This window comes from Lepus europaeus, chromosome 3 (genome assembly GCF_033115175.1).
Source record: "Lepus europaeus isolate LE1 chromosome 3, mLepTim1.pri, whole genome shotgun sequence".
Lineage (NCBI taxonomy): Eukaryota > Metazoa > Chordata > Mammalia > Lagomorpha > Leporidae > Lepus > Lepus europaeus.
Genome location: NC_084829.1, coordinates 13,476,780 through 13,495,425, shown reverse-complemented (window position 1 = coordinate 13,495,425; position 18,646 = coordinate 13,476,780). Strand labels below are relative to the sequence as shown.

At 49.6% G+C, this 18,646-nt stretch overlaps 3 protein-coding genes across 4 annotated transcripts in view; 1 reads left to right on the top strand and 2 right to left on the bottom strand.

Annotated features, from left to right (window-relative positions):
• Nucleotides 1-6,641, top strand: part of RANBP9 (RAN binding protein 9) — a 103,067-nt gene extending 96,426 nt beyond the window's left edge. The window contains exons 13-14 of the mRNA XM_062184665.1: nucleotides 3,084-3,195; nucleotides 5,591-6,641. Coding sequence (XP_062040649.1) covers nucleotides 3,084-3,195; nucleotides 5,591-5,721 — 243 coding nt within the window. The 3' untranslated portion in view covers nucleotides 5,722-6,641. The remainder of the gene's footprint in view (nucleotides 1-3,083; nucleotides 3,196-5,590) is intronic.
• Nucleotides 6,642-6,738: 97 nt separating this feature from the next.
• Nucleotides 6,739-11,510, bottom strand: NOL7 (nucleolar protein 7). Its single transcript, XM_062184677.1, has 8 exons — nucleotides 11,218-11,510; nucleotides 10,932-10,992; nucleotides 10,587-10,645; nucleotides 9,483-9,514; nucleotides 8,505-8,589; nucleotides 8,051-8,172; nucleotides 7,894-7,971; nucleotides 6,739-7,305 (listed from the first exon to the last, which is right to left on the bottom strand). The coding sequence occupies exons 1-8, from the start codon at nucleotides 11,481-11,483 to the stop codon at nucleotides 7,229-7,231; spliced, it is 780 nt and encodes a 259-aa protein (XP_062040661.1). The 5' UTR covers nucleotides 11,484-11,510; the 3' UTR covers nucleotides 6,739-7,228.
• Nucleotides 11,511-12,742: 1,232 nt separating this feature from the next.
• SIRT5 (sirtuin 5) overlaps nucleotides 12,743-18,646 on the bottom strand; it is a 36,140-nt gene continuing 30,236 nt past the window's right edge. For both annotated transcript variants that reach the window (XM_062184673.1, XM_062184670.1), the window contains exon 9: nucleotides 12,743-13,237. In XM_062184673.1, the coding sequence (XP_062040657.1) occupies nucleotides 13,162-13,237 (76 nt within the window). In that variant the 3' untranslated portion in view covers nucleotides 12,743-13,161. The remainder of the gene's footprint in view (nucleotides 13,238-18,646) is intronic.

Here is an 18,646-nt window from a genome sequence, read left to right as displayed (position 1 = left end):
ACCAAAGTATGTGAACGTATAACATTGCAATTGAAGAATGTAGATGGCTTTGATTGTGCATCTCTGACAGCTAAGCACCTGCCAGGCTTTCATGATATTCTGAGCTGCTTTCCTTCTCCAAACCCTGATGCAGAGAGGGAGAAGAAAACAAAGTGACGCACAGCACAAGGGGGGTCGGAGGGCAGCAGAGAGATGTTTTTGCTGTAGATGAAGATTAGAAATTATTATTTATTTTTCTGGGCAGGTCATGTGATGTTTTTAATCTTGAATGTTCTGGGATTTGCATAATCTTCTGAGTGATGGATTCATGTATGACTTTGACAGGGATGTGTTCTGAGAAACGTGTGGTTAGGCAGCTTCATCCTTGTGAAGACGTCTGGGATTCAGCCGGCTGCAAGCCTGGGCCCTACGGTGCATCCTGCTGCTCCTGGGGCCCTGCCCAGCAGTCACATGCAAGAGACAGGTGCAGTCAGGGCACTGGGTTAGCCCCAGATCTGTGTCGGGCGCTGCTGCCGAGAGAATGTTACAGTCAAGCTGGTTGTTTTTCATACAAATGGAGGTGCGCTCTAAAAAGTCTGGTGTAGCAGGTTTGTGTCAAGTAGTAGGTTCCATACCTCATGGTAGGAGCCACCCTTCTGTATGACTGGTGGTGCAGAGGGTGCGTCTGCACCGGCTCCACGCGGATGGGAGCAATGCACTGTGCTCTGGGAGGAGTTTTTCAGTTCCATCTTGGTCTTCAGGACGGACTTTGTAGATGGGGGTGGTGCGGTTAAGGAGAAGACAGGATTCACTGAGTTGCTTTACTGGAAGTTAGGCTTGCTTGTCGCCAGCCTTCCTTTCCTGCTGTCTCCACTTTTCTTGCCTTCCTGACTTGGCTTGTTCAGCGGTGAGTTAGTGAGCTTAGGCAGGGTGGGCCCGGCCTGCAAGGAGCTGCTCGCCCAGCGAGTGAGGCAGCCCAGCCAGAGCGCCAGCCTGTCTGGAAGCTGGTCCAGATTTTAGGCCCGGTAGGAGCAGAGTTTGAGAATCTACCTAAATGATGGCATGTTTCCTTCAAATTATTTAATGTTTTTCTTTTTCAACAAATAACTCATAATGCAGCAGTATCAGACATTTTCAGTTTTGTGCCTTCACCCCCATGCACATGTATTTTATGCACAGTGACACTATCTTTTTTGAAGGATTTGTTTGTGTATTTGAAAAGGCAGAGTTAGAGGCAGAGAGAAAAGAGAGATCAGTCTTCCTCCACTGGTTCACTCCTCATATAGCTGCAACGTCCTGGGCTGGGCAGACACAAAGCCAGGAGCTTCATCCAGGTCTCCCACGTGGCTGGCAGGGGCCCAGAAACAGGCCACCCTCTGCCTCTTTTCCCAGGGCATTAGCAGGGAGCCGGCTTGGAAGTGACAAGCAGCCAGGGCCCAAACCTCCGCCCACACAGGATGCCAGCACTGCAGGTAACAGCTTTACCCACTATGCCACAATACCAGCTCCTGTATTGCTCATATTTATAAGCATAAAAATGTATATAAACAACGTAACCATTTGGGGGGTGAACCAATAGAAGGAAGACCTTTCTGTCTCTCCCTCTCACTGTCTAACTCTGCCTGTCCAAAAAAATAATAAAATAAAAATTTAAAAAGCCAGAAACCTGTGACTTCAAAAATGTAACACTTTACAAATGCTTACTGCAATGCCCAAAGAACACCATCTCCTACATTCTTCAAGTACGTGCTGACGCTACTGCAGATTCAGGTGCTGATGTTTGGCATAAGACATAGTTTACTGAATGACATCACTTGGGTAGGATTCTCAAACTCTGCTCCTACTGGGCTTAAAATCTGGACCAGCTTCCAGACAGGCTGGTGCTCTGGCCCTGCCTCTGCCTCCCTCGCTGGGACTAGAATAAGCCATCGTTGCTCATGCTGTCTGGTCCTTGTGTGACTGTGACGTGTAGCACCTTTGTATTCCTTCTCACGCAAAGGACGAAACTGGCAGTCTGTTCCTTGTGAAGGCTGGCACCTAGCTAGCGGTGGGAGCTGGATCTGAAGCCACCCTGGCACGTGCCTCCTACAGAAGGAAAGCTCAACGGGGTCGGGGTTTGTTACTTTGAAGTTGTGTGGGTTTTTTTTTTTTTTTTTTTGATTCATTTATTTGAACAGTAGAATGTCAGAGGGGGCAGTGGGGCGGGCAGTGGAGAGGATGATCTCTCCCCAGATGGCCAAGATAGCAGTAGCTGGGCCAGGTACAAGGAGCTCCGTCTTGTTCTCTCATGGCACCATTCTCTGCTGCCTTCTCTGGAGGCCTGAGCCTAACAGCCAGGCATTAACTGGCACTGCGACGTGGGATGCTGGCCCGGTTACTTTAAGGTTTTTAAGAGAAGGATCGGGGCGGGCATGCTGGCCCCACAGGCTGAGCCCCTGCCTGGGATGCCCTCCGCCCCACACTGCAGTGCCAGTCTGAATGCTGGCTGCTATGCTTCTTGGAGACGGATGACGGCTCCGCACTTGGGCCTCTGCCACCCACATGACACAGAGGAATTCTGGGTTCCTGGCTTCAGCCTGGCCCAGCTCTGGCTTTTATGGGGATTTGGGGAGTGACCCAGTGGACAGAAGACCTGTCAGTAATGTGTTGAGAGTTCAGCTTTATTTCTTACATACTGAGCTTGAGGGGATGACATTCATGACATGTGTGCAGCTCCCCACATCTCTTTAAAAAGGTACAGGCAGACCCTGTCCTCTAATGTCAGATTCCTGTTGGCCCAAAGAAGTTGTATGGTAAAGCTCCTGAATGTCCGGACTGCCTATCTGCCTTCACCAGTACTACACCGTCTCTGTTTGTGTTCCATGGGGGGAGGCTAGTTAGGGGAAGGGCTGCTAACAAGGAAAATGAAAACCAGGTAGGCGTGCTGTGTAAGCCTATCGTTCAGAACAGAAAGCACCCCTGTCGCTGGCCTGCCACCTTAGAGCTGCGGGCTCTTGCTCGTCTCCCCTTGGAGCTGCGGGCTCTTGCTCGTCTCCCCTTGGAGCCCTGGGAGCACAGCAGTTGAACTGTTTGAACTGAAAAACAAACTGTTACGTTTCCACCAGGATGCCTTCAGTTTACTAGCGTATTCAGACCCCTGGAACAGCCCGGTCGGAAACCAGCTTGACCCAATTCAGAGAGAACCTGTGTGCTCAGCTCTCAACAGTGCAATATTAGGTAAGTGAAGCCGGACAGCACGGCCTAAGTTGGATCCTGTGACTGTTCTGTGCTGGCATTTCTACTGATAAAATCACAAGGGAAATGTTTTATGTATTAACATAGAAACTGTTCTCCTTTATCTCAACTCCAGATTACATGATCTAAATGTAATAAAAACAGTAGGTTGAGGTGCATCTTTGGGTGTCTGGAAAGTAGTTTTTGTGTGCATGTTTATACGTGTTTGTAGTAGCCATGAATGTCTGTCTCTTCTCATTCAGGATAGATTTTGTCGGTCTTTGTGTTTAAATTCAAAGTTTTACTCTACCAAAGACAAAACTTATCCCCTCTAGCCCTCTTACTGAAAGGTGTTTCCTGCCGTTCATTTCCAGGCTGGGAATCCGGGGCAGCATTTTCCTACATCTTTCATTGGCTAGACCACGGCTGTCCTCCAGTTCGGGAGAGAAGCACGTGGGCTTGTGGGGAGACGGCCTCTTGTTTTTCTGGGTTATCAGAGCCTCCAAGTTGTCAACTGCAGAAGGTTGTGAGAACTGGATTAGGGTCAGTGGGAGGACAGGGTTAACTTGTTTGAAAAGCAAAATAGGAATTTAAGGTGGTATACAACCATTCTGTGTAGTTGAACACATTTTGTTCAGTGGATTGATCAGAACTGGGTTTCTCGATAGGCTGCTGCAGAACCAATTTGAGGTTATTAATGAAAACATAGTTCAGGTATTTGGTCCACAAGAGTGAGGTTAGAAACAAGCAGGGTGAACTTGAAGAGGTCAGGAAATGGTTTCGATGGAACAGGCAAAATGTGAAAGAAATGAGAGCCTCCAAGAGCTTGAACATCTGAGAAGTCTGGATGTGACCCTGTGGAGGCCAGGAGTCCTCGCTGGTGCTCCCTGCTACCTCATTCCCCACCTTTCTGGAGGTGTTTTAAGGGTAGCCCTAGCCTGAGCCACCTGTCTCACACTCCTATCACGACGCAATACAGATGAGGGGGGCTTCGAGGTGTCTCTGAGTACCCGGTCAGCACCTACCTCTGGAGTCAAATTCTATGTGTGTCTAGGAACCACAGTAAACTGCAGGTCCTCGCCATACAGGGATGGGTGAGGAAGAGAACTGTCCCTGGTGCACAGCCCATGGTGAGCACAGAGTGGGAAAAGCCACCCGCTCTTCCTGTGAGTGCTGAATACTTTGGAATTCTGCAACTACAGACACCCACATTTTAGTTTCTGGGCAGTTTTCTTCCGTTAGGTAAGAGGGATCCCCCCCCCCTTCCCCCCCGGTCTGATTCTGGGATCTAACCCCCAACAAAAATGGGATTCCAGTTAGGAAGTTGATGCTGTGCTATCTGGCCTTGTGAGGTTGTGAGCTTTTAGTCAAGTGTTTCAAACTATTTTAGGAAAATGAGAGCAGTGTCCCAAAGTGACTTAGGGAGGTTGTAATACGGGCCAGGAACATAAAGAAGCCTTATTATTTGTTAGGGAATAGTAATGTCTTTTGTGTTGCAGTTTGCTTAAACTTAGAATTTGTATATAAGCAAAAAACCATTTAATATTAGACATGCTGGGAAAATTATGGTTTACTGTAATTGTCACTGAAATTATACTATGGGTAATCTTGATGTAGCTGTTAGGTAGTAGTCAGATGTGGAAGGAATTTCTGAACAAAAGTGGCTCTCAGGATAGTTAATTTCTTTGGGCTCTTCGGGGGGAACTGGATATGTGAGGGTGCTTTGACAAATTCATGGAAAATGGAAATCAAATGCTTATTTGGCTAGTTTTTGAAATCCATGCATAGTGTGTTCATAATACAGATTTTTCCCCATGAATTTTTTTGAAGGCCCCCCTCATATATTCTGAAGTACCATGCTCTATACTGTGTACTTTATATAAAGTGTTAATTCCTATAAAAATTGACAAGATTACTAAAGATTGCTGTGGATAAGTATGCATATGTATAAATATGTGCTGTATTACATAGGTTCATTTATGTGTAGTAAATGTATTAATTGCACATAATTTCTATTCCTTTGGCCAAAATAAATGGTAAAAGTATTAAGAGTGCACCTTTGTGCAGGGCTGTGTGCTTCCCTCAGACACAGGCCCCCTCCCCCCTGCTCAGTGCTGTGTCTGCCCTTTAGTCATCTTGGCCTTCTCACCAGGCTGTGTACCTGTCTGTACGCCTCCTTCCCATAACTTTCACGTCTTGAATGTGTTTGAGTTTTTCCTTCTAGAAATTCTCCTACAGCCATACTTGTGAGCTCTAAATTGAGGATGAAGCTAAACGAGCCACACTGTGTTTTGCCCTTTTTCAGTCACACCTACTAACAGTATTTTCCTGATGGGGAGATGTTTTTTAAAAATGTTTCACTAATTGCTATTTCCATTCTTAACTTCTATTTCCTCAGAAACTCACAATCTGCCAAAGCAACCTCCGCTTGCCCTAGCAATGGGACAGGCCACACAATGTCTGGGACTGATGGCTCGGTCAGGGATCGGATCCTGTGCATTTGCCACGGTGGAAGACTACCTACATTAGCTATGCATTTCAAGAGCTCACACCTATATTGTGGCATTTAGTCAACATGGAAGTAGACCAGCTCTGCTGATTTGAAATTTAGATTTTTTTAATTATGTACTGGGGACAGGTTTTTGTCGCTTTACATTGCTTCCTAGTTTACAGCATGATGCAAATGATTTTCTAACTTAGTGTTAGGAGAAATTTATTTTCCATCTTTAACCTCTTAGTTGTCTAAGAGTTAAATATTACTGAATTTCAGACGTTCAAATTGATCATCACAAATCCTATAAAACAATTACCTAAAACAAACCAAAAAAGTCCTGCCTTCTTTGTGGGGGGGAGAGGGGGGAGGAAACGGAACAAGTCGTGTTTGTGTTAGCATGTGGGTGACGTAAACTTCAAACTGGGAGATGTTCCGACCCCCGCTCCTACATAAGCATTCAATCAGTGTAACTTGCAAAATGCATAAACATCGACAGTTTGAATTTATAGTGTTGATGGAAGAAATCATTTTTAATGTGTACTGTAAAACTTGAAATACTCAGGAGCTGAGTGAATATGTTTGTTGCTACTTACAATCCCGACCTGTTAGTCCCAGTAGTTTTGTTTTAACATGGTCTTTTCAACTTTGTTTCCTGTTTAACTACAGATGATTTCTGTTGTAGACTCACAAGTTTAACTGTTGTATTATAACAGTATTACATGTCAACAGTGTGGTTATGACCTTTATTTATATAAAAACCAAATATTTAGTCAATTTACCGTGTCTTAATTTAATCTTTGTACACCTTCCATTTTTAAGTGCTTAAAATGAGTACTATATTGCAATAAAAATGTAGTGATATAATTAACCAGCCATTAAAAATTTACTTCTACAGATACTAGAGTGTCAATTTTTATATTAGGTACTTACCCTTAGGAAATGCCATTTCCCACTTAGTTTTACCATTTATAGTGAATGGTTTTTATTCTAATTTTATAGTAGTCCTATTACCTGATATTATGTGTGACAGAAAAAAACAGGCAATTAATAACTTCTCGTTTCCATAATTATAATTGGTATATAATCTTGCCAAAACTTAAAAGTTGTTCAGCAGATTAACCTGATCCTTTGGTTATCAGAAGTGTTACTCAACCGAGGAAGAACAGATGCTTATCTCCACTTCAGATCTGCACCTTTTCACAATGTTACAAAGCAGTATTCTGTGGGATCTCAGCAGGCACCCAAGTATTTCTGAGAACTGTCTGCTTTTCTCCCCGCCACGCCCCCACACTGTGGGGGAGGAGGTGGCAATGTTGCCGGTATGGGTATTGCTTGTATTCAGTTAAATGGATAGAAATAGAAAGAAATGTGATCCCTTTAAGACAAGGCAGCCCTGTAGTCTATCGGGATAAAATGTGGTCAAGTATTTCCCTTACAAATAGATTTATGAATGATTATTTTTCAGAAGGTAATTCCATCAATTCCTTAATTAACTTTTAAATTCTGTACATACGAAGCACAGATTCTTCATTTGGCTTCAATTTACTTCTTAGGAGTTTTCATCTTTCTGATCATCCATCGTCTTTTATATCTCTTGGCATTCTCTTTTTTCTGGGTTCCTAAAATAGAATTTTTATGCAGTGATATTAAGTAGCTATAGAAAAAATTCCCAAGAAACAATTCAAAAGTTTTCCTCCCAGATTCTCTGGTTTCTAAACACAGTGAAACTAGGGCTATCAGACTGTATATTAGATATACATGCATAATGCCCTACATGGACCCATCTTTTCAGAACCAATTTTTTAGATGTTAACATAGGGGCAGGCATTGTGGCACAGCAGGTAAAGCTACTGGCTGCAACACGCCACAGAGGTGATGGTTCGAGGCCCAGCTGTTCCACTTCCGATCCAGCTCCCTGCTAATGTGCCTGGGAAAGCAGCATTTGACTTGGAACCCTGCTGCCTAATAAGGGAGACCTGGATGGAGTCCAAGGGTCCTGGCTCCAGCCTTGCCCAGCTCTGGCTGTTGCAGCTATCTGGGGAGTGAACCAGCAGATGGAATATTCTCTAACTTTCAAATAAGTAAATAAATGTTTTAAAAAGATGTTAACATAGAAACTGTCACAAGGGAAAAAAGATCATGAACTATTTCCTTCAAAAGACTACTACTCGACCTGTCAGAGCCAGGAGAATGAAGCCGGTGCTTACCCCAAGCACTGTTCAGAAACTGGGCTGCAGCCTTCTTCACTGGTAAGCGCTTGTTGTCAAGAGACAGGAACTTGTTTACTAGGAAAGATAATTGCTTGCTGTTGCTTTGTCTTATGTGCAGTAAGAAGCAAGAAAAACAGACCACAAAGAAAATTACCACTAGTTCTGTTGGTTCCCGGGCCATATAAAGATTCGTGTATGAAGGCCCTGGCTGCTTGCTGCCTCAAATCTCTCAGTTCTTGGTCTTTGAGCCTCAGGGCCACGTAGCTTTTATTCTGGCTGGTAATTAGTGACAACAGGTTAAAAGAGATGAGGGTGGACATATGCATACTTTCAAAATCAAGTACTGTCAGCTGTCTCGTTTGTAGTAATGTAAAACAATTCTAATTTTGTATCCAGGTAAAATAATAAACGCCACCAAACTTGTAAATTATTTTGCAGAACAGACTAACATTCACATTTCAGTAGAGGAGGAAAATGTGTATTTCTAAAATAAATGTCAGAGCGGAGTTTTCCATACAACAAAGCTGAAACAGCTACTACTTTCCACATCCGCCAACAGTTTGACCCTGCAAGGTCCCCTCACATCCCGTGTGGAAACAAGGACTTACTGCCCGACAGACTGCACCTTCTGCACTTTCACTTTCTTGGAGTCGCTTCCTTTTTCACATTCTTCTTTTTTCTTTTGCAAATTAACTAAAAAATTAAGTTGCATTTTCTAGTTAGCATTTATGTGCTAGTTCCAGGACTATTTCCTGGAATTCACCTTTACCACTGGTCAGTCGCCACTGTGCACTGTTTTCATACATAAGGCACACAGGGAGCAGGCTGCAGCTGACTTAACCAGGACCACGTCCAGATTCTAAGGACCAGTAACATTCAACTGAAAACGCCAGGGGTCTTTCAAATTTCATGGAAAATGCCTGTTATGAAAACAACTAGGCATTGATTTCAATTTTTTTTTGTACCAAATAGACATTTTCTCAAGAACTTTTTGAAGTACTTGCAGAAACATTGACATTTACATAAGAAATTATTTAAATTAGAATAGTTTAGGAACAAACATTTGGGACAGCACTAGGTGCCTGCATCCCACATCAGACTGACTGGGTAGACCAGCAGCTCAAGGGGTTGATTTCCTGCCACCCGCACGAGAGACCTGCACTGAGTTCCAGGCTGCTGACCGGCCTGATCCGGCCCCTGCTGTCGTGGGCATCTGAGAAGTGAACCTGCAGGTGGGAAGTCTGTTTCCATCTTTCCCAGCAAAATTTAAATTAGGCCAGCGCTGTCACTGTGGCATAGGTTAAGCTACTGCTGGCATCCCATATAGGTGCTGGATCGAGTCCCCAAAACTCCACTTCCAATCCAGCTCTCTGCGAATGTGCCTGGGAAGGCGGCAGCAGCAGCAGACCCAAATTCTCGGTTCCCTGTACCCACACAAGAGACCTGGAAGAAGCTCCTGGCTCCTGGCTTCAGCCTCAACCAAAACTGGCCATTGTGGCCATTTGGAAAAGAACCAGCATATGGAAGATCAATCTCTCATTCTGTTCCTTTCAAATAAATTGTAAGAAAATTAGGATAGCTCATACCTTCTTTTAACTTTCCTGGCGATTTCTTTATGCTAAGGAAAAAAAAAAAAACACTGGAATTGGCAAAGATGGCTGAACATGCCACACAATTTCCTATGGCTTAAAAACCAAGCTCCGCCCCCTTCATTACCACCATCTTTAGTTTTTACTCGGGATCTTTCATCAGTTTTGGAAAGCAAAAGTCACTCTCCAATGCACCGCACCACTCCCAATTAACCCAGTACGACTAGGCTGGGGGTATCCTCTTGAAATTTAAATCAAAGCATATTCTCAGGCTTCCAAAGAATAAAGATTTAAGAATGCATTACATAGTATTCAGAATAGGAAGTTAAAGGAAAGTGGACCTGGAGTAGTCTGGGCACTAGGGACAGGCCAGCAGCCTCAAGGAGTCTGTAGTTTCATGGAGAGATAAGTGCACACTGCCAAAATCCAACCAGAGAATAGGGGAGCACCCAGAGGCAGAGGGGCTTCAGGAAGGAAGATAATACTTGAGCTTGGTTTTTAAGGATGAAAACTGCGCAACGGGACTTGCTTGTATATTTCAGGCATCTATTGAGTAACTCTGGAAAATGTGAGAACCACTGGCCTAGGTTAAAGAAAGGATTAAACTTCTGAATTTAAAGCAATAAGGGCGGGCTGGCGCCATAGGTTAATCCCCTGCCTGCAGTCCCGGCTGCTCCACTTCCGATCCAGCTCTCTGCTATGTCCTGGGAAAGCAATGGAAGATGGCCCAAGTCCTTGGGCCCCTGCACCCACGTGGGAGACCAGGAAGAAGCTCCTGGCTTCAGATCGGCTCAAGGCTGGCCATTGGGGCCATTTGGGGAGTGAACCAGTGGATGGGAGACCTTTCTCTGTCTCTCCCTCTCACTGTCTGTAACTCTCTCAAATAAATTAAAAAAAAAAAAAAAAAGGCCACACATACTTAGTCTAAATTGGGTGGGATCTGATTCCTGGATCGACAAGGAGGAGGGGTTCAGGTTTTGGCTTCAACAGCAGGTGGAGGAGCAGGGAGGCGCGGTGAGCCTGGGGGTAGCCTGTCCGCGGGTGCCCTGCACACGGCCCGGCTCGGGGAGAGCCCAGTGTCTCGGGTGTCTCTCTGCTCACCTGGTCTGCGGAGCGGCGGCCAGCTGTTGGAGGACGGCATCCGGCAGGAGCTTCCTCTTCTTTGGGAGTCAACATTCCAAAGCAGGCGAGGAGCGGTTACAGACGGACTTGCTGCTGCCCCGCACGCGGGCAACTGGGCGGCTCAGGCCGGACACTGCCGCCCGTCGCCACACCGAGTGTGCCCAGGGCCCTGGGGAGGCGCCCACCCCGCCCTGTCGGGGGCTCCCGGCACCCGCTGCGAGGGCCGGCCCTCCGACGCCCCCCCCCCCACATCCCGCCGGCCTCCCCCCTCCGACACTCCCCCCGCCCCTCCGACGCCCCACCCCGCCGGCTGCGCCCCCCGACCTTCTGCTCGACGAAGAGCTCCTCGCGCCGCCGCCTCTTCTCCTTCAGCAGCGCCTTGTCCCTGGGACAGCGGGAGGGAAGTCGGCGCGGGACGGGCGGGACGGGCGGGACGAGGGCTCCCACCTGCGCGCGCTCCCGCCCCCGCCGCTCCCCCTCCCCGGCCGCGGGCTCCCACCTGCGCGCGCTCCCGCACCCGCCGCTCCCCCCCCCCCCCGGCCGCGGGCTCCCACCTGCGCGCGCGCTCCCGCACCCGCCGCTCCCCCCCTCCCCGGCCGCAGGCTCCCACCTGCGCGCGCGCTCCCGCACACGCCGCTCCTCCTCCCTCGCCTCGGCCTGGGCGCTGGCGAACGTCAGCTCCTCCGGGGCCTCGTCGTCCGACTCCTCGTCGGCTTCCTCGTCCTCCAGCGGCTCGGCGGCCGCGCCGCTGCTGGGCTGCCCGAGCAGCAGGCCGTGCTCCGCCTCCTCCGCCTCCTCCGCGGCCGGCTGGCCCTCGTCCACCATGGCCTCAGCCGCCGCCGGCGCGCGGGACGGACGAGGCCGGAGCTGCACCATGGCGCACGCGAACGCTGGGCCGCCTGACCTCCGACCCGGAAGCAGCCGCAAGCAGCGCGCGACGTGGAGGAGCAGGCGCGCGGGCCTCCGTCGCCCCCTGCAGGTCCGGAGGTGCCACGACGGGCGGGCGTGCAGGAGGGGCGTGGCCTAAGGGCGGGGGGCGCGTTCTCCTCTCCGGCCTCCCGGGCCCCGTGGGCCTCGCGGGGACGACGGCCGCCCGCCTCCTCCACGGCCCGCTGAGACTGCGGGCTGGCGCGGTCCCCGGCGCGGTGCGAGGGCCCGGAGCCGGCTCCCCGGGGGTGCGTGCGCCGCCCGGCCTCGGTTACCTCCAGCGCGCCCGCGTCGCCGCCGCCGGCGGACTCTGTTCTCGGTGAGCTCCGTGCACCTGCCGCCGCCCGCCGCGCGGCCCCTGCCCTGCCCTCCCCGGGCTCGCTTCGCGCTGGCCGCCGCCCGAGCCCGGTGCGCGGATCTCTCCGGGTCGCGAGCATTCCGGGGGTCCTGGAGCGCGCGGCCAGTTCACTCCCGGCGTCGTCTCCAGGAGAGGCCGCTGAGCCGAGTGATTCCATCCCGCCTACCGTCTGCAGGTCCACTCCTTCGTTTCTCCTGGTTCAGAAGCGACCCCTCGTTTCCCAACGACAACGACAGATAGGGTGAAACAGCGACAGGAAGCTGCGGGCGCTAAGCTTCCAGCCTGACGCGAGGCGCAGAGGACGGCTCGGAAACTTCCGGGCCCCGGAGAGAAGTCGCCGGGAGCCAGAGAGAGACCGGGACAGCTGGGGCCCCTGGCCGCCGGGCTCCCTCTGAGCGCCCCTCCCCAGGCAGAGGCCCCTCGACGTGTATCCAAGCGCAGCACCGAACGTGGCGCTGTCTGTCCCCGTGTGACACCGCAGCTGCTCCGCGCGGGGCTCAGGTGAGCAGGTGCACAGCCGGGACCGGGCAGCAGGCATCCCGGGGCTGAGGGCCCCCGTGCTCCGGGGCGGTGAGAACCAGCTTTCGTAAAGCCCCGTGGGAAGCACCTTCCCGGACCGGCGTCTGCGGAGCCTGGCAGAAGCCGGGGGCCTGCAAGCCTCTGCGGAGATGCTGAGCGCCAGCTGCCGCCCCGCGGGCTCTGCCTCGGGCAGCCGTGTTCCCCCCCAGGTCCGTGTATTCGCAGCTCTGTCCCTCATCCCGAGCGTCCCCTGTGTTGCTGTTCCCTCCCTTCCAGGAGTGCAGCCAAACAAGGCAAACACGGAGAGGGCAGAGCCCCCAACAGAAACGTCTTCACACAACACGACACCCACTGCAGTGGGTGCACGGCTTTATTGATCATCCAAGCTTACATGAAAATTAGAACCAGTGTTCAGATTTTACCTGGTCATCTTTGCCCAAAGAGCAAAAACGCAATCAGGATAATTACATGTTAGATCATACAATCACAGATTGCTTTGCCTCCCCATAGCCAACCAAACACAACAATGCTCATGTTTAAGTTCCACCCGAGTAACGTGCATTAGCTTCAAAGCGCTCGGATTTTGTTCTCCCTAACAGGTTTGCTGCTGCTAACTTCTAACAGATTGGAATCAGAGGGCATGTTCAGATCTCCAGTAGTAGGCTCACCACCCATCCGCAAGTCCACCTCTCCCGGATCTGTGGCCTGGTTCTCGTCTGAACTGTGATTTCGTCTTTCTTCCCAGGACACCTACGAGCCAGCTTCTGTTTCGTGACGGGCAAGGGCTTCGGGGAGGGTCGTCCCGCAGGGTCCTTGGAAATGAAACCTGAAACGGAAGGGCCAGGTGGAGCAGTGATGAGCGACCGCGGCAGGACGGCTGGGCTGCTTCTAGGCTCACACAGTTCTCACGGCCACAGTCGCACCCAGATCCCTACGACCACGGCACTTTAAATTTTTCATGTTCTCTTTGCCAGCTGCTTTGAGTCTGTTCAAAGTTGCAGCTTTTAAATTTCACGAAAAGCTCTGCCCTCTAACAGCTGTCTGGTCCTTGGTTTGGGGACACGGCCACCGTCCTAGGCTCCACGGCAGGACAGTCTCCCTCAGAGCATGGAGCCCGTTCCCTGGCGCTGACTGACAGGACCACTCGCCTGCCTGTGGTGACTGGAGGCGGGGCCTGTCTCCTACAGGATGGTACACAGACTACACTGAAACAGTCTGTCTCCCGCACCTGTTGAGAGACGTGTTTCCGTAGAGGTTTACTTTTTGGGAGCTACACATCTACTTGTTTCTGTGTGGCTGCTCCTGGACTCGTGACGGTTCCGTGCAGATGCACTGTCAGTACACGCACTGTGAAGCAGAGTTTGTGTCCAGTGCACCTGACTGCGGGGCTCCCACACGTCCACGCTCAGCAACACAGAGGCTGCGGGGCCCCCTCCCCCGGGAGGATCAGATGCAGGGCTGATCCGAGTGCAAAATTCCAAGTACGGGGACTGTCTGAACTACAATTACTACAGCAAAAAGTCAACCCAGAAGACCTTTTTAGTAAAATATATTTAATTCATGAAAACATATGAACTCTATCCAGGCCTCCTACGTGAGCAGTGAGAACCAACGACTTGAGCCATCACCCACTGCCTCCTATCATGGTGCCCATCAGTGGGAAGACGGCCTGGAGACCGGAGGCAGGACTCAAAACCAGACGCTCCAAGTTGTGTATTTTCTTAGGTTCTATTTTACATTGTATTTATTTAAAAAGCAGAGTTACAAACAGAGGGAGAGACAGAGCCAGTGAGCGAGCTTCCATCCACTGGTTCACACCTGAAATGGCTGCAACAGCCAGGTCTGGGCCAGGCCCTAGCCAGGAGCCAGGAACTCCATCTGGGTCTCCCAGGTAGGTGGCAGGGGCCCAAGCACTTGGGTCATCTCCCGCTGCTTTTCCAGGCATTAGCAGGGAGCTGGATCAGAAGTAGAGCAGCCAGGACTCCAGCTGGCACCCATATGGGATGCTGGTGTTGCAGGCAGCGGCTTAACCCACTGCATCCCAACACTGGCCACACAACTGATGTCTTAAATGCTGTGCCGAACACTCAACCCCGCTTCACATTTAAAAAGTTAACACCTATAATTTTATATCAGAAATATCTGACGATTGAGTCAGTGTGTATTAGACATACTGATATTTAAAAATAAAACTGCCATATAATTTATCTAGTCAAATCTAAATGTCATTTTTTAAGAGATTTATTTCTTTGAAAGTCAGAGTTTCACAGGGAGAGGAAAGGCAGAGAGAGAGAGGCTGCAACAGCTGGAGCTGCACTGATCCAAAGCCAGGAGCCAGGAGCTTCTTCTGGGTCTCCCATGTGGGTGCAGGAGCCTAAGGACTAGGGCCATGTTCTACTGCTTTCACAGGCCACTGCAGCGAGCTGGATCGGAAGTGGAGCAGCCAGGTCTCGAACCGGCGCCCATATGGGTTGCCAGCGCTTCAGACAGAGGCTTTACCAGCTATGCCACAGCGCTGGCACCCTAAATGTCATTTTATTTTATAAGAATCATCATTCAATTTACAAAATAAATATGGGGCCGGCGCTGTGGCATAGCTGATAAAGCCTCTGCCTGCAGTGCCAGCATCCCATATGGGTACCAGTTCAAGTCCCAGCTGTCCCACTTCTGATCCAGCTCTCTGCTGTGGCCTGGGAAAGCAGTAAAAGATGGCCCAAGTCCTTGGTCCCCTGCACGTGCATAGGAGACCCGGAAGAAGCTCCTGGCTCTTGGCTCAGGATCGGCTCAGCTCCAGCCACTGCAGCCATTTAGGGAGTAATCAGCGGATGGAAGATCTCTCTCCCTCTCCCTCTCTATAGCTCTGCCTTTCAAATAAATAAATAAATAAATATTTAAAAAAAAATAAATATGCAAGGGGCGGCACTGTGGCACAGTGGGTTAAAGCCCTGGCCTTAAGCACTGGCATCCCATATGGGCGCTGGTTCTAGTCCTGGCTGCTCCTCTTCCAATCCAGCTCTCTGCTGTGGCCTGGGAAAGCAGTAGAAGATGGCCCAAGTGCTTGGGCCACTGAACCCACATGGCAGACCTGGAAGTCGCTCCTGGCTCCTGGCTTCAGATCAGCTCAGCTCCGGCCGTTGCGGCCATCTGGGGAATGAAACAGTGGATGGGAGACCTCTCTCTCTCTCTGTCTCTCTGTAACTCTTTCAAATAAATAAATCTTTCAATAAATAAATATGCAAGTCCTTTATAACGAATGGAACCTTCACTTTTTTAGTTTGTATTTCCATTCTGCTTCTACGGAAATTTATAGTAATGTAATATGTGTGTGTCTGTGTATATGTGTGTATTTAAAGATTCATTTATTTAGCAGGCGCTGTGGCATAGCGGGTAAAGCTGCTGCCTGCAATGCCAGCATCCCATATGGGCAAGTCCCAGCTGCTCCACTTCCAATGCACCTGGGAAGGCAGAGGAGGATGGCCTGGGTACTTGGGCCCCTGCACCTACATGGGAGACCCAGGGGAGACTCCTGGCTCCTGGCTTTGAATTGGCCCAGCTCCAGCTGTTGTGGCCATCTGAGGAGAGTACCGGCAGATGGAAGTTATTTCCCTCTAATTCTGCCTTTCAGGTAAATAAATGGATCTTTAAAAACATCATTTGTGTATTTGAAAAGCAGAGCAACAGAGAGAGAGACAGAGACCTTCCATCCACTGGTTCATTCCCCAAATGACCACAAAAGCCAGTGCTGGGTCAGGCTAAAGCCAGGAGCCAGGAACTCCATGCTGGTCTTCCACATGGGTGGCAGAGACCTAAGCACTGGGCTGTCATTCACTGCTTTCCTGGGCACATTAACAGGAAACTGGACCAGAAGTAGAGTAGCCAGGACTCAAACTGGTACTCAAATGGGATGCGGGCATCGCAGGTGATGGCTTAACCTGCTATGCCACAACACCAGCCCCTGAGAGCTGCTGAGGCATTTGGGGACTGAACCAGAGGATGAAAGATCTCTCTCTCTCTCTCTCTCTGCGTTTCAAATAATTAAAGAAAAATTTTAATGTGAAAAGGGTACATGACCAACAATTGAAAACCTCCTTTCTGGCTCACCTGTGCAGTTTGTGCCCTCCCTGGTCTTGTGGCACTGTAGTGCAGCAGGTTAAGCTGCAGCCTGCGATGCTGGCATCCCATATGGGCACCAGTTCAAGACCCCGCTGCTCCACTTCCAATCCAGATCCCTGCTAATGCGCTTGGGAAAACAGCAGAAAACAGCCAAAGTGCTTGGGCCCCTGTACCGAGGTGAGCGACCAGGATGGCGTTCCAGGCACCTGGCTTCAGCATGGCCCAACCCTGGCCATTGCAGCCACTTTGGGGAAATGAACCAGTAGATTTAAGATCTCTCCCTCTGTCTCCGTGTATCTCTCTCCATGTAACTCTGCCTTTCAAATAAGTAAGTCTTAAAAAAAAAAAAGACTGTTGGTACCAGATCTCTTCATGCCACTTTTATTGGTTAACGTAATCATCTAATTTAATTTAAAATCATATAATGAACTGTAAAAACATAGGTGGTAAAGAGAGCTATTTCTAGGAAAACTGAACGCTTTGCAAAGACATAATGAGTCACTAAACAAAAGCCTGTTAAGATTGTTTTCCAAGTTCCTCTTTGTAAATTCTTTAGTTCCTTAAAAAAAAAAAAAAATAAGAAAGAAAAAAAAAGAAAAAGAAAAACATCAAAACCCAGAAGCAGTAATCCTGGGTTTTCCAAGGTTTCCTGGTAAGAAAAACCTGGGGAAGGCCAGCGCCGTGGCTCAATAGGCTAATCCTCCACCTGCGGCACCAGCACACCAGGTTCTAGTACCGGTCAGGGCGCCGGATTGTGTCCCGGTTGCTCCTCTTCCAGGCCAGCTCTCTGTTGTGGCCTGGGAGTGCAGTGGAGGATGGCCCAAGTCCTTGGGCACCTGGCTCTTGGCTTCGGATCAGCGTGGTGCGCCGGCCACAGCGGCCATTGGAGGGTGAACCAACGGTAAAGGAAGACCCTTCTCTCTGTCTCTCTCTCTCCCTGTCCACTCTGCCTGTCAACAAGAAAAGAAAAGGAAAAACCTGGGGCACTTGTGAAATACACAGATAACTGGGATTTGGCCTAGGAAACTGATTCAGGAGTGTTGGTTGGTGCCCAGGATCTGGTTCCCGGGTGGTGTTAAGTGGAATCTGGCACACTGGTTAGGTCGCCACGTGGGGCACTCACGTCCTCCAAGAGCGCCTGATTCAAGTCTCAGCTCCACTGCCTCCCCGCCAGCTTCTTCCTGATGCACACCCAGGGAAGCAGCAAGTGGTGTCTCAAGTACCTGGGGCCCTGCTACCCCCGTGGGAGACCTGGACGGAGTGCAGGCTCCTCGCCTCGGCTTGACCCAGCCCTGGCTGTCGCAGGCATCTGGAGACTGAACCACTGGATAAGAGTCTCTCTCTCTCTCTCTCTCTCTGCCTTTCAAATAAAACTAAAATAAATAAAAACGTAAAAAAAAAATAAACAAATTCAAAATAAGGGTTGAAGTGATTCTTAAGAGAAACTAGGGGAATACCAGGAAGACAATATTAAGTATTTTTATGCAAGAAAGGTGAGCTCCAAACAAAAGGTGACTCAAACAAATGGCCTTTTGCTCTATCCAAAAACAAATCAAAAATTGCTTCTCGGCCTTTTGGCTAAGATCAAGTGTAAAAACAAACCAAAAAAGCTTGTACTTTAAAAAAAATGCTCAATTCCAATGTGTATCCTTTTTTACTAGCCTTGCTTTGAGTGGCTTTGGATGAAAAGACCAACAGGGGTGGGGGACGGCCCTGTGGCACAGCCCGTTAAGCCATAGACATCCCACACTGGACTGCGAGTTGGAGGCCCAGCTGCCCCACTTCTGATCCAGCTTCCTGCTAATGTGCCTGGGAAGGCAGCAGGATACAGGAGACCTCGATGGAGTTCCTGGTCCCTTTGACCTGGCCCAGGCCTGGCTAGTGCAGCCATTTTGGGGAATGAACCAACAGGTGGAAGATCTCTCTACATAAATAACCTTCAAAAAGACAGTGAGAGAGCAATCTGAGGCTCAGCTGCGGGCACTGTCTACTCCCCATCTCCCCCTTTTTTTTAAAAAAAAAAGATTTATTTATTTATTTGAAAGAGTTACACAGAGAGAGAAGGAAAGGCAGAAAGAAAGAGAGAGAGGTCTTCCAACCACTGGTTTACTGGCTAGAAGCT

Bases quoted from the DNA above. Each gene is read 5' to 3' on its own strand.
- NOL7 (XM_062184677.1), bottom strand. From the start codon at position 11,483: ATGGTGCAGCTCCGGCCTCGTCCGTCCCGCGCGCCGGCGGCGGCTGAG. The intron at 8,173-8,504 runs GTAAGTCCTTGT...ACTAATTACCAG, and splicing joins AAGGTGCAGTCTGTCGGGCA to CCAGAATAAAAGCTACGTGG. The intron at 7,972-8,050 runs GTAATTTTCTTT...TATCTTTCCTAG, and splicing joins GGGAACCAACAGAACTAGTG to TAAACAAGTTCCTGTCTCTT.